This window comes from Pteropus medius, unplaced genomic scaffold, assembly GCF_902729225.1.
Source record: "Pteropus medius unplaced genomic scaffold, Ma_sr-lr_union100, whole genome shotgun sequence".
NCBI lineage: Eukaryota > Metazoa > Chordata > Mammalia > Chiroptera > Pteropodidae > Pteropus > Pteropus medius.
This window is the reverse complement of record NW_024341894.1, coordinates 1,468,821-1,482,914: the sequence shown is the minus strand read 5'-3', so window position 1 is coordinate 1,482,914 and position 14,094 is coordinate 1,468,821. Positions and strand designations below refer to the sequence as shown.

The 14,094-nt window shown below is 35.2% G+C and overlaps 1 protein-coding gene and 1 pseudogene across 2 annotated transcripts in view; one reads left to right on the top strand and one right to left on the bottom strand.

Annotated features, from left to right (window-relative positions):
* The window catches only part of TMEFF1 (transmembrane protein with EGF like and two follistatin like domains 1), a 78,464-nt gene that overhangs the window by 19,317 nt on the left and 45,053 nt on the right, over positions 1 to 14,094 (top strand). For both annotated transcript variants that reach the window (XM_039855720.1, XM_039855728.1), the window contains exons 2-3: positions 3,432 to 3,541; positions 11,623 to 11,752. In XM_039855720.1, the coding sequence (XP_039711654.1) occupies positions 3,432 to 3,541; positions 11,623 to 11,752 (240 nt within the window). The remainder of the gene's footprint in view (positions 1 to 3,431; positions 3,542 to 11,622; positions 11,753 to 14,094) is intronic.
* LOC120598331 (uncharacterized) lies at positions 2,681 to 2,789 on the bottom strand (annotated as a pseudogene).

Below are 14,094 nucleotides of genomic sequence, written 5' to 3'. Positions count from 1 at the left end.
GTGCAAGTCTTGCCATCTTTGACACTGTACCCTATGCTTCAAATCTATTTTTATCTTCTTCTTGAAATTCCTAGAGTGATTATAGCCTGTACAACACAATTCTTCTCTTAATTATGGACTATATTGAATTCACCACTAATTGTTCCATATGTTAGCAAGACCATAAGCTCCTTCTTACGTATTTTTCTGTGTGTCCCAGATTATTGGCATAGGATTAGATACATAGATACTTAACTGCTTCTGATCAACTAATCATATTTAACACATTAACACATGAAAATAACATGGATTTGATAGCGAGATATGCATAAAGTAAAACATGACTAATCAGTGTAATCAGAATTTCATGACTTTCACCCTTTCCTATTAATATAGGACCTCTAGCTCCCCGAGAATACCTCCCTCTCGGTTTTATTCTTGCATTCATCAAAGGGCGTTTCATGTGTGGGCTCACTAATATATTTTGGCCACTACCACATGGCACATCTTTTTCTTCTTGTGATGTTTGCTGCCTTGTAGTTGCATAGTTGTACCTTCCTTTAGATATCAGAAATACCTCTGTGCCTGATACTATCACCTTGGCCTTGTGCTCCAGGTGTGCGGCTGATATGCTGGGGCCATTGAGGTGTTCCAGCCCCTTTTCTCTCCTGTTGTTATATTTTGTTATGTGGGCATCAAAGCAGAGCTCTTTATATCTTGTTGCTTCAAATCTTTTAGTGAAAATCATTCTTTAGTTTCTTTGTAGCCCCTGTCTCTGTCAAGATAGGCCTTTGGGGCTGGGCTGTGGGAGCAGCCCAAGTGATAGACACTTCCCAATGCTTAGGACACTCCTCCCACACAAGGCTTTGCTTTTTGGGCCAAGCTTCTCTGCCTCACTTTAGTAAAGACAGGTATTCTCCCACATGCAAACAAGTAGTTGAGCAACCCTAGGCCTCCAGACACAGGTGAATCCTAGTGGTGGGGATGGCTTAGGTTCTAGATTGAATCCCATTTTATTTTTAAAATACAACAGATTAAAGCATATTGTAACTCAAAGAATCTCAAGCCAAGGTAGCAAGTTGTAACTTAGAGCATGATCTTGACCCACAGACAAAATGAAAACTTTGCTTATTCTTGCTTAATATGTCTGTTTTGAAACCCAGTGCGAACTTAAGGCTACAAAGAAAAGAGAGAAATGCACTGTTTTATTTCTGAAATTATGCACTTCTTACAATTGGTTAAGCCTGTAGTTGAGCAAAGGTATTATACATTCCTATCCTCTTTTCCAGAGTGGTTCTTTATTAACATTTAGTTATCTTCCTTGGGTTTCAAGAAGTACATTAGACAATAATTAGAAGCAAACCTGTGTAAGTTCCCAGTAGGACTGAAGGTAGATAGAAAAAAAGCAAACCTTACACTTTAGATTGAGCCTCAAGAACTAATTCAAGTGGTAAAGGGAAAGAGGGATGACTGAGCAAAAATTGGGAGACGAGCAGAACCAAGAACATAAAGCCTGCATTGCCAAGGTGAAAGGAACTAAAAGATGGTCATCTGTGCCTGGAAAAGTTTGTAAAGCAGTGAGAACAACAAAACAGGGGAGGGGTATTGGTTTCCTGTTGTTTTGAGTTTCTGCTCATGTCTGTTTTGTCGTGTATGCTTAAACTTTAGAGTAATCCAATTCTGTGTACCTGAGATCCATTTAAGAAAAGAGAAAACAAATTTTTGTAACCTCTAGGTATATAAAGTATGTCTACCAGCTCTAGTGTAGTGTTTGGTTCAGAGAGGTTACTCAAATAAGCACTGTTGACTGTCAGCTCCGTGGATATTTAGGTACTTGACGGCTAGCTCTTTGGAGGGTAAGCTAAGAGTAGGAGACCCAAAACATCATCGCAGAGCAGTGAGAACAAACGGGGAAGAGAGAGGCAATGAAATGTCGCTAGGACAGATGTCACTAGATACAGAACTTCCTTGACCCAGTTTACTGAGGAGTCCTGCTTTAAAATCTAAAGGTGATAGACAAACAGGGATGAGAGATCACTAGAGAAATGCTCCTGAGATCTGCTTGCCAAGACCTCATCTTGATCTAGAGCTGCAGGAAACCATATGGTCTTCCCAGTCTCTCAGGTGTTGAGTAGCAGTCAGAAGCTAACTTAGCTCTCTCTGCTCTCAGACTCCTGTGTTCACCACTACACTGGGATGGGTTTTTAAAACAATCATTTGATTTTTGTTTGCTTAAAGACATTTGTTGTAGCTTTCATTCTCCATACAGAAGATGTGAAAATTGCTTTGTAGTGGTTCTTACCCAATTCCACATGATTGGCAGTTTTACTTAGTGTTATCTTGAAGCAATTTATTAGGTTTCTTAGAAAACTTAATTTGGTGCTTCAAGAGCAAGACAGTCTTGGAGCAGGAGCAAATGACCACAGAATGCCAGCATTGTTGATTGGCTCTGCTTCCTGTGGTAGGATAAAATTAAACTGGTCATTTAAAAATTTTAAGTCTAGTAAGATTTTGAATCTCTTTAATTTTGTACACATACATGCTCCATATATATTTATTGTATGAAATTTATATTCACTTTGTAATTCTTTTATAATTAAAAGAGTTTGTCTATAGAGTGAATACTGATCACCCAGACTTTATTCTGGGTACCAAAAGAATTAAGATTCTTTTTAGTTCTTCTTCCCTTTTCTTTTTTTGATGCCTACAGCACCTGGTCTTCCTAGGTGGTCTCCCATCCAAGTACTAACCAGGCCCGACCCTGCTTAGTTTCTGAGATCAGGCGTGTTAAGGGTGGCATGGCCGTAGACTAGTTATTCTTTTTTTTAAATATCTTTTTTGACTTCTGAAGTGATAATTGAAAGTGCTTAAAACTTTTTATCATATAATATTTTATATAAACAAAATAATACTCCTAAACAAAATATTGTTTGTTTTTTCATGGTTTTGAGCTTCTGTATGAATAGTATCATTCTGGATGTGACTTGCCTTTTCTTTATTTCTTTTTTTATTGAGGTTTAATTGATATATAACATTCTATTGGTTTCAGGTATACAACATAATGATTCAATATTTGTATACATTGTATAGTTATTCTTATTTGTTATCCTTAAAAGTAGCAATCACTAGAAAAATAATCTAAAAGGTTAAGTAAAACAGTAGTAAGAAGATTATCTTAAGATCTTGGGGGGCTGAAATAGAAAAATTCTGTAGATTTACCTTTTGAAATTACTTGAAGTCCTGATATTTTGAGTTTTATTTTGGTTTGGGTTACTTTTAAGCATATTCTCATTGGGGAATCCTGAACTTGTGTTTTGTGTATTATGTCTTATTATACTTGTGAATGAGATGCTTAACATTTTAAGGATTTTTTAAAAATTATTTATACATGTATATTTGGATACAGACATATATATATATATATATATGAAACAATTTTTCCTCTTTTACAGAATTAAATGTGAGGGAGTCTGATGTAAGAGTTTGTGATGAATCATCATGTAAATATGGAGGAGTCTGTAAAGAAGAAGGAGATGGGTTGAAATGTGCATGTCAATTTCAGGTGAGGAAACCCAACCTATTTTGAAAAATTTTACATTTCTCATATTTTATAATTCTACATTTTTCAAATTAAAAAACTTAAAACACCTCGAATCCCATAAAGAAGTTGAGTTCACAGCCCACTAGTCCTTTTTCTGTCTGGTGAAGTACTGTTATTTGTACCTTTTTCCATGCTTCTTTGCTTGAACTTAGAGGTCAGTCTAGCAATAATAGATGTGAAAATACTTTGAAAAACATATTAAAGTTCTTATTCAAATGTAAGGTATAATATCCACTAAAAAGAAATAAGGTGCAAGGTGCAGTAGATGGTCTTATTTAAAATGTTGACTTTTTTCCCCCTTCTCTTTTTAAAAGTCTCTTTCCCTTCCATTGTTATTTGCTGCTGTCTCATCTTTTTAGGCCAAAGAACGTGACTGACTTGGTGCCCTTTGCTTTTCAGGTATTGTTTTAGTTGTGATTCTGTTGTCTAAAATGAAGTCAAAAGAAGGGAAGCAGAATGTGTGCTGCATTCAGTTCTTTCTTTTTGTTCATTATCTGTGATTGAATTATAGTCTGGTTTCAGAATGTTGCTCACAAGGTGGTCCCTGATTCAGGATTTGAGATGAGACAAAAAAAGAACTAGAAATTTTTTCCACTCATGATCTTATTGTAATCATACCCGCCATTTGAATTTTAAGGGAAGGAAAGGATACAGAGATCAGGGATAAAACATAGGAGAGTCAGTAACTGTAACTTCAGGCAAGTTTCTGTATGGTCGATCTGAAAACAGAAGGCATATTTCCTACCCTTTCTTATGATATTGTAATGAGAATCAAAATCAGAAAGAGAGCTTATATATGAAACCTCCGAGAAATATGAACTATCATATTGTTTATTTTTATTAAAGGAAATGGAGAGTGTAGGTATGTTATTGTCCAGTCAGAGAGGTTCTCTATGGTCAAAATGGGCTTTACAATCCATTATTTATTCACAAAGCCAACTTTGATGTGGCTAGCTGATCTTGTGCTCACCCCTACGTGGTTACTCATGCAATAGTCTGGCCAGTACGTTGTGTCTGGCTGCCCTGTTTCCTCCCCCAAACTCTCTTAACAGAGATTGTAACTAAAGTGGGCTTCTTTCCTTAAAAGGTGTTGTTATGCAGGGTATACCAAGCCCTCATCAACTTTTACTTTCTGTTTTTTTACGTTAGATAATTCTTATTGAACTATCTTCAGGTTACATCAGTAAATCTTTTCTTCTGTCATGTCCATTCTTCTCATCCAGTGAGTTTTTACCTTCAAATATTTTATTGCTAGAGTTTATAGTTACTATTCATCTGATATTATAGTCTTTTCATTCATTGCAAGTATGTTTTCCATGAGCACAGATGTTATTGTTGCTTTAAAATCATTGTTAGCTAATTTAAACATCTGGGACATCTCAGGGATCATCTCTGTTGGTCTTTTCATTTTAGAATAGATTGTGTTTTCTGTTTTCTTTTTTATAACTTTTGATATTAGAGTTATTTTGAATTTATCCTACACGTTGTGAGTGATAGATATGTTTTAGAGTGTTTGAATTCTGTTTTGTTACTCTGGAGAGTATTGTTATTTTCAAAACAGTTAATTTGGCTGAACTCAATGGCAAACTGTCTTCCTTTTTGTGGCAGCAACACAAATATCAGTTCATTTCTTTTAGCATTAGCTGGGCTGTTTGGCGTCTGCCCATGAGTGGTTCGGAAGTTAGCCATAAATTTGGTCCGAATTTATACCCAGAATCTGGAAGTTCCCACTGAGACTCTCCTTTTTGGGATTTTCTCTCTCACTTTCCAATGGACCTGGTGGCCCTGAACTCCTCCCTCTGGTTCTTCAACCCAGAAAACTTATAGGTTTTTTATTAGTATTTTGGCCACCCCGTGCCAGGAAGCCTGGGACTGTTCCCCTCTTCCAACTGTCTTATATTTCTTTAGGTTAAATTTCTTGATGTGGAATTGTTGGGTCAGTGGGATGCTCATGTGCAGATTAATGTTCTCACCAGTAACACTATATTAATATATTAGACTGTTTGTTTCCTCTCAGCCTATTGGTAATGGATTTTGTCAGTCCTTTTAAATTCTGTAAATCTGAAAAGCAAAAATATTTTTTTAATTTGCATTTGATTACCAGAGATATTGAAAATGTTTCATACATTATTGGCTACATTTTTATGAATTAATATTTCATATTCTTTGCCTGTTATTGGAGTATTTTCTTTTTCCTTATGTTGATTTGTAGAGATGTATGTATGTATGTGTACATGTATGTGTTGTACATGATATACAGTACATTATTTGAGTACCTGTATTGTTTACTGTGCTGAGCATTTGATATTCATTAACTGTTCTAAACATTTTATATATACTATATATATTCATTAACTGTTCTAAACATTTTATATATACTATATATAAGTTTATATAATTCATAAAATCTCATGAGAATCTATGATATATATACTATTTTGATATTTTTAAAAGAATAATATATGCCCATAGTAAACAACTTGAACAATATTATAAGAATATATATAATATAATGAAAAAATGTCTTCCTTGCACTCCATACTACCAATTGCTCTTTTTTAGAGGCAACATCTGTTATTTCTTATATTTACTTCTAGAAATATTCTGCATCTTATACAGACATATATCTGTTTAATTTCCCTTTTAAGTACTAAGTCATATAATAGAATTTACCTTAGAGATGGTTCCTTTTCAGTTTATATAGATTACAAAAAAAAATTTGTATTTTAAAGAAATTATCCTAGTGTCATTTTAATTTTTTTGATATAAAGCTTAAAATTTTCACATCATATTTATGTCTTTGTCCTTATGATTCTGCTTTTTATTCTTTGAAAGTCTTTCCCTGCGACTCTTAAGATTACAAAGAAATTGCATTTTGACCTTTTAAACATACTTGAACAGCTAGAAACCCTGTCATGATCTGACTCCCTTGCATTCTTACCTTGTGGCAAAGCAGGAAAGGGAAATAAAAGTTAGAGGAGTTGAGATCAGTAGACATTTCTCCAGCGCTTATTTGGTGCTAGTTGCTCGGCTAGCTGCCAAGGATATAAAGATGTTTAAAGGTAAGTCCTTTGCCTTGTAGGAGCAACTGCCTAAGTGCTTACGGCATGATTTGATCCTATTGCTGAGTGAAGCTTCTTTTGACTACTTTGCTTTCTTATAAGCTTATAAAGGTTTTTGCCAGTTTAAGAACAATGGCCTCATCATAAGCCCATTAAACATCAGGACGCTTTAGCAATATCTTTCAATTCATTTTAAAATTTTACTTATGATTCAGCATGCTATCAGTGTTAATATAAGCTTTCTGGGATGTAATTTTAACATATTTTAACAAATAACAAGATTTTACATACAGTCTAAAATTATTTTTTTTTCAGTCTGTGAATAAGAGCTATTATATCTTGCCACATTCTATAAACAAAGCTACTTTTGTTAATTTTTTACAAAGAAAAATGATCAATATTGCATCTTTCCATTAAAACGTGGGTAATACACAAAGAGGAGTACCTATAACTTTTTTCCTGTTTTCTTTCTTTCTCTTTGTTCTTTTATCTGGAGTCCTCTGGACTATATGTCTTTCTTCTTGAATTTATCAGTGTCTACTCTCACTAGGTGTGTGTGCATGTGAAGAGAGAGAAAGAGAGAGAGAGAGAGAGAGAGAGAGAGAGAGAGAAATTGGTTGGTTGGTTCGTTGCTTGATTGGTTGATTGCTTGATTGATTGATTGATTGATTGATTATGGAGGCTGAGAAGTCCCACAGTCTGCTGTCTGCAAGCTGGAGGCCCAGGAGAGTTGGTGGTGTAGTTCCAGTTCAAGTCTGAAGGTCTGAGAATCAGGTGAGCTGATGATGTTAAGTCCCAGTCTGAGTCTGAAGGCCAGTGAACTAGGAGAAGAGCATTGTTTCAGTTCAACAGTTAGGCCGAGAGTGAATTAATTTTTCCCTTCTCCACCTTTTCATTCTATTCAGACTCTCAAGGGATTGGATGGTCCTAGCCACATTGGGGAGGTTACTTAGTTAGTTTACTGATTCCAATGCTAATCTCATCCAGAAACACCCTCAGAGACACATCTAGAAATAATGTTTAATCTGGGCACTCTGGGATCCAGTCAAGTTGACACATTAAGTTATCCATCCTAGCCTCTTTTTCTTATTTCGTGTATTCAGCAAAGTTCCTGATACATAGTAGGTACACAGTAAGTATCTCCAGAGTTGTACACTGCTGCACCTTTAAAAACTACTTCAAATTACATTCTTCCAGCTAAAGAGAAGATACAGAGGAGTTCTTTCGCCCAGCAAGGGTAGAACTATAGAGGAAGGAGACCTTAAATTAGAGTCAGTACCTTAGGTTAAAGTCAGTGCCTAAATCAGGAGTTGCATGTTGTTAAAATTGCCCAAATCCCTTAATTTGCCCATAGTATAATGAGAGGTTCCTAAGAGAGACCCCCTGGAAACAGACTGACCAAGGAACAGCAGGTCTACTTCTCCCATCTCATGCTCACTCCCAGGTATGTGCTTGTTAGGTAGGATTTCAGGGACATCGCCTGGACTATTTTAAGCTTCCTGCTCACTACCACCAAGTGGCACATGACTTGAGTGTGTCGTGGTTAGAGTACTCACTTGTAATGGATTGTGGCTCTTCTACTTGTTAGCTATGACCCCGAGACAACTACTTAAAACTTAGAAATGATCACAGCAATTAGCAAAACCAGCTAATGTTTACTGAGAATTTACCATGGCTAGATATAAATGCTAATGGTGAATTTCTCTTACTTAATCCTCATAACTTTATTAGTCGATACTATTATAATTCCCATTTTACAGATTGAGAAAATGGCACTGATACTAACCCAGAGTCATATGGGTGGTGGACCCAGGACTTGAACCCAACATTCACTTCCGAGCCCAAGTCTCAGCACTAAGTCATGTGCCTCACGAGATTGTTATATTTAAGTTATGTAGGACATTGGAAGTCGTAGCTCCTGTTTACTAGACAGAAACTCTTGAATAATGTTCGCTATTACCTTAGAGATTCTCAGCCATACTAGACTTAATGACCCTTTTTTATAACCAACAATTAATATTCATAGTTTTTACTATTCTTTAATGAAATTTGTAGAATATGTAACCTACGTAAACATATAATTTAAAAAATATGATGTATAATTGCAACGTAAAGGAGAAATAAAAATAATATATAGTAAAATAAATCATTTTTCTATAAATAAAATAAATCATTTTACCATAAATTATTCAAAATATAAATGCTTAGGGATGATTACACTAGAAGACAATATGGTAGATGCTTACTTATAATGAATGTTTGGATTTAATAAAGATCGGCACAATTTCATACCAGAAATACTTGAAAACAAGAAAGTAGAGGTATGGTGGATGCTAGAATAAAAACGAATATTAGGATGTGTTATAACAGAGCAGGCTTATTTGTATGTGGTAAGTGTTACCATAGTTCCTACATGAATGGCTAGAGAAGCATTTAAAAATTGTGTGGTATGTCTTTGTTGTGTAGAACTGTCCTTCCCTTTGTAGAACATCTAGCATCCTTGGAATCCATCTGCTAAATGACAGTAATGTTCTTTTATCATTATGACAACCGGAAAATCCTCATGGGGCACCCACGTCTCAGGGATGATATTTGCACCTTCGAGAGCACTCCATTAAGAACATCATTAAGCATTAGTTGACCAGGGTTCGGTTGAATAGCCCATAGACTTAGCGCTTGATGTCTTGGAGCTTATGGTCTCCTTTGCTAATTATGCATTGTGTAATTACAAAGTAACATATTGACTCATGCAGACATAATACAAGTTATTGTATACATTTTAGAGAAAGAGAATCAAGGAATGTGATCCATGAAAAATTGGAGCAATATAGAAACGCTTTCCCAAAGTAAAATTTTAATTAAAGTTGATGTAGGCGTGCTAATAATGTATAGCAAGTTAACTTGGTTATGAAATATTCTATTAGAAATTGTTTTTACCAGTGCTTGACCTGTGGTAACATGTCATATTTATGGTTCAGAAAGTAAATCAACCACTTAAATGATAAGAGTAAATCTTATTCATTGGAGAAAAATTGAGAAATACAGAAAATCATGGAACTAAAAACCATGACAAGTAATGTGAAAAATTAATTGATGTTTTAGTCCACGATTTAATTTATGAATATTTATTTTTTCTAAATAATTGAGATTTTATATGTAATTTATTTTTGCTGTATTTTTATATATATGTATGTATTTTAATTTGCATTCAGTTTTGTGGACTAAATAATACTTTTAAAAATGGCACAAAATTCTCAAAAGTTATATATGTGGTATTATTGTCTGATTTTCACCTAATATCACGTTATCTTTTCCTGTCACACAGTGTTCTTTGACAAGGTAATTCTCAATGGCTGCAATATTAATTTCTTGAACAGATAGAACATGCTTGTTGGATATTTACTCGTTTCTATATTTTTGATATTAATACATTTCTGCTTGAAATGGTTGTAGTAAATTTTTGTCTACAATAATTTCTTTCAAATAGATCCCTAAATAAGTAATTCTGAATCAAAAACTACTTTCCTTTTCAGGACTCTTGAAATCTACTGCTAAATTATGTTCTTGAAAGGCTAAACCATGGTTGAACCTAGAAGTTATTATGCTAAGTGAAATAAGACAAAGGCAAATACCATATGATTTCACTTGTATGTGGAATCTAAAAAACAAAGTAAATGAGCAAACAAAACAAACAAACTCGTAGATACAGAAAAGAAACTGATGGTTGCCAGATGGGACAGGGGTTTGAGGCTGGGTGAAAAAAGGTAAAGGGATTAAGAAGTACAAATTGGCAGTCTCATAATTGTCACAGCGATGTAAAAGTACAGCATAAAGAATACAGTCAATAATATTGTAATAACTATGTATGGTTGTCAGGTGGGTACTAGACTTATGGGGGGGTCACTTTGTAAGGTATATAAATGTCTAACCTCTATGTTGTACACATGAAACTAATATAATATCGAATGTCAGCTGTAATTAAAAAAAATTTTTTAATGGTTGAACAAGTGTATATGCCCACCAAATTGAAATTTTTGTTTGTTTAATAGCCAATTTTATAAACTAAAAGTAGCATCTCATTTTAGTGTACAACTCTGATTACTTGTGAAGGTCAGCATTTTTAATATATTCATTGGCCATTTGTAAATTTGCCTTTTGTCCATTTTTAAAGTTAATTTGTATTATCTTTTTTTAGTAATGATAACTCGTGGCATATTATAATGTTTTCTGCACGTTTTAGAACTAGTTGTTTATGATCTTTTTGATATATAGAAGTTTTAAAGTTTTAAACCTACAGATCCAGTGTCATTTCTCAAACCTGTGTCACCTTTTTTTGCTCTTCTGTCTTATTTCTGCTCATCCTTCAAGGCCCAGTTCACAATTTTGTTTTCTCTGAGAAGGCTTTCCTTGAATACTCCAGCTTACAGTAATAGGTATTAGATATTATCCTTATCGTCTTATACTTTTGATTTAGTACTCAATCTAACTTTACTAAATATATTTTAATTTTTTTTCTATTTGTATGGCTCTCTAACAAGATTGTAAGGTCTCTGAGAACAGAGATCTTGTATTTCTTTGTGTCTTCTATAGCATTTACCTTGGGACTTTGTGTGCTAGAGGTATTGAATAAGTGGATTTTGATCCTAATAAAATGACATTTCATAATTAGTACTTTTTACAAACATTTTCAAGAATTTCCTCTTATGTTATCTCACTGGATCTCTATAGCAAGCAAATGAAGTAGCTAGGATAGGGATTTTCATTCTCATTTTTATGGCTACTTGATAGTTATTTTCATTGTGAATGTGGAAAAAGGTGTGAAAAAACAGTATAACTCTCCTTTTTTAAAACCAAATAAAAGAACAAACTCTTCTGTAGTAGAAGTATGTCATAATACTGTGGTAGTGCATTCATGAATATGAAATAAAACTCTTAATATTCATGCCTAGTTCTGAGAATTTATTTTTGTTTCTTTCGCAGTGCCATACAAATTACATTCCTGTCTGTGGATCAAATGGGGACACTTATCAAAACGAATGCTTTCTCAGAAGGGCTGCTTGTAAGCACCAGAAAGAGATAACAGTAGTAGCAAGAGGGCCGTGCTACTCTGGTACGTGTGATATTCTTCTGAATAAATGTTAGAAGTGGTTGTGCCATAACATCTAAAAGGAAGTTAACCAGTCAGAGGTGTAATCCAAGAATAGCTTTCTGGATCGGCAGTGGTTGTGTGGAGAATGGAGAACTCTTTTTCGTCCCCATTTCATGTTGTTTTTTTAACCCTTGGTGGTCTCGTATTGACATGTTATTTCTCAGTATAGTTTTAATGTTTAATGCCTTTTTTTGTGGGGACTTTGCATTTCTTTTGCCTATGGTTTGACTATTAGAGTAAGATTTGGGGTGGGAAATGATCTGGGACCCATTTTGTTGATTTTTATTTTTTGGTTAAGGGGAACGGGTGGCATCCCAGGATCTGTCTCTTCCCCAGCTCTTCTCTTTTTATATCTTCTCTTTTCTGTCAGCCAACCCTTGTCACCCATCTTCTCCCAGTTGTTTGAATTTACGTTCTTCTCTTTTCCTTTTTGAGTTGGTAGTGATTAAATTTGGAAGTCATTAATGTCAGTTTTTTACTTGCATTTGTGTTTGGGGGCAGTGATGAGGGTGTGGTATTTAAAATAATTATTTGAAGGTTAATAGTATAGGTCAAGACTCTTCTCATATGATGCACTCCCATTTCCTTTCTTTGTATTGCATTGACCGTGTTCACAGATTTTATTGGGCGCTCCAATACATAAGTGATTGATTGTCCATGCAGTTGATCTCAAACTCCAGGTTCACTAATATCACCTGACTCAAAGCCACCACATTACAAGGCAGAGTGGTAGACTGGAAAAAGTGCTTGTACCAGGGTTAAAAGACCTGCCTTTAACTCCAGCTCTTATTCACTGTATGCTTTAAGATTGAGTTTAAGCCTTTTTTCTTCTGTGATATCTTTCTTTCATGGCATCTCCTGGCAAAGTTTGTTCATACTTTGCGCATATCTCTATGTATATATATCCTCCTGTATTTCACTTCTCCGACATATCTGTTTCCAGCCAGATCAGTCTTTTCTCAACAGGAGGGCAGTATGCCCTGCTTAGGGAGGTACATCATAATCCCAGGTTTGGGGTGGGGTTGTGTGGGAGAGAGAGGTGTGTGTGCACACGGAAAATAGAATATACATGAAGAACTCAACCTCATTATCAGAGTATTCACACAGTTATCCAGCAAAGGCTCTCTGCTCGACCTGCAGAGAAGCCAGTACTATGACATCAGCTTTTGAGAAAAGACAGAGCTTTATTGTGAGGTGGACTGGCAAGGAGACAGGAGACAAGGCTCAAATCTCTCTTCCTGATCAAGGGTTTAGGGTCAGGGAAGAACGGGCAGGTGGTATGTGGAAGTTCTGGCTGGCAGGCTTCAGCATTGGATTTTCCTGGATAACAGACCCTTTGCTTCTGAAAAGATTCCGGTGCTGGAGTTCCTGTCGAGTCCCAGCACTTTGGTACCTTGGGAGAGTGTGAAATGTTGCTTCCAGTGTTATTGAAGGTCAAAATTCTCTCCTCTGCACGTGCTTCAGCTGCATGACATACAGTTTTGTTCTGTCGTTTCTGAATAACAATTCAGCATTTGGTTAGAAGCAGGATAAGACTAGTCCGAGTTGGTTCTGTGGTTACAACAACATTTAATTTATTTTGGAATTTTAAATGACATTATAGGAAGGTGTGAAATATTATGTTTTTAAAAACTGGACGTAGGTTGAAAAAAATTTATTCCTGGCATTTACCATGTTGTCTAGCACATAATATGTACCAGTCAGTGTATGCAGAATAGAAGGAAAAAGAGAGTGTTTTCTAAGAAAATTTTGGTCATCAAAACAATTTCAATGGAGTTCCCATCTTCTCTTTTTTTTTTCTATTTTTTCACTCTCTATCTTACTACTCAGAGAAGATATAATTTTTTTTTTATGATCGATTAACCAAACTTGAATGTAATTTTAAGACTTTCTATAAAATTCCGAGAAGATTTTGCAATGGGTACTACATAAAATAGATATTTTTCCAATTCCTCCTATTTCTGCCATATCTGGAAATTGAATGATTGTCTGAAGGAGCTTGAAGGGAAGGGACCAGCATTGTTATGGGCATTGTCCCCCACTCTAGAGAACTATTTGAAGAACTGGAGTGGGTTCTCTAGGATATCCTCTCCCTGGGAAGTGCTGGATAAAGCATCAAGTTCTTCGCTTGCCATCTCTGCTTTTTTTACTGCTGTGTGCTGACGGTATTGTGGCAGTATTCTCTTTTCAGTATGCTCTGTGCCATATGTTGGTTCTTTTAAGATGATAAAATAAATATTTTACATTCTTTATATTTTAGGCTGGCTCCTTGTTGGTAACTTTGAGGGAGGCTCTTTAATTTC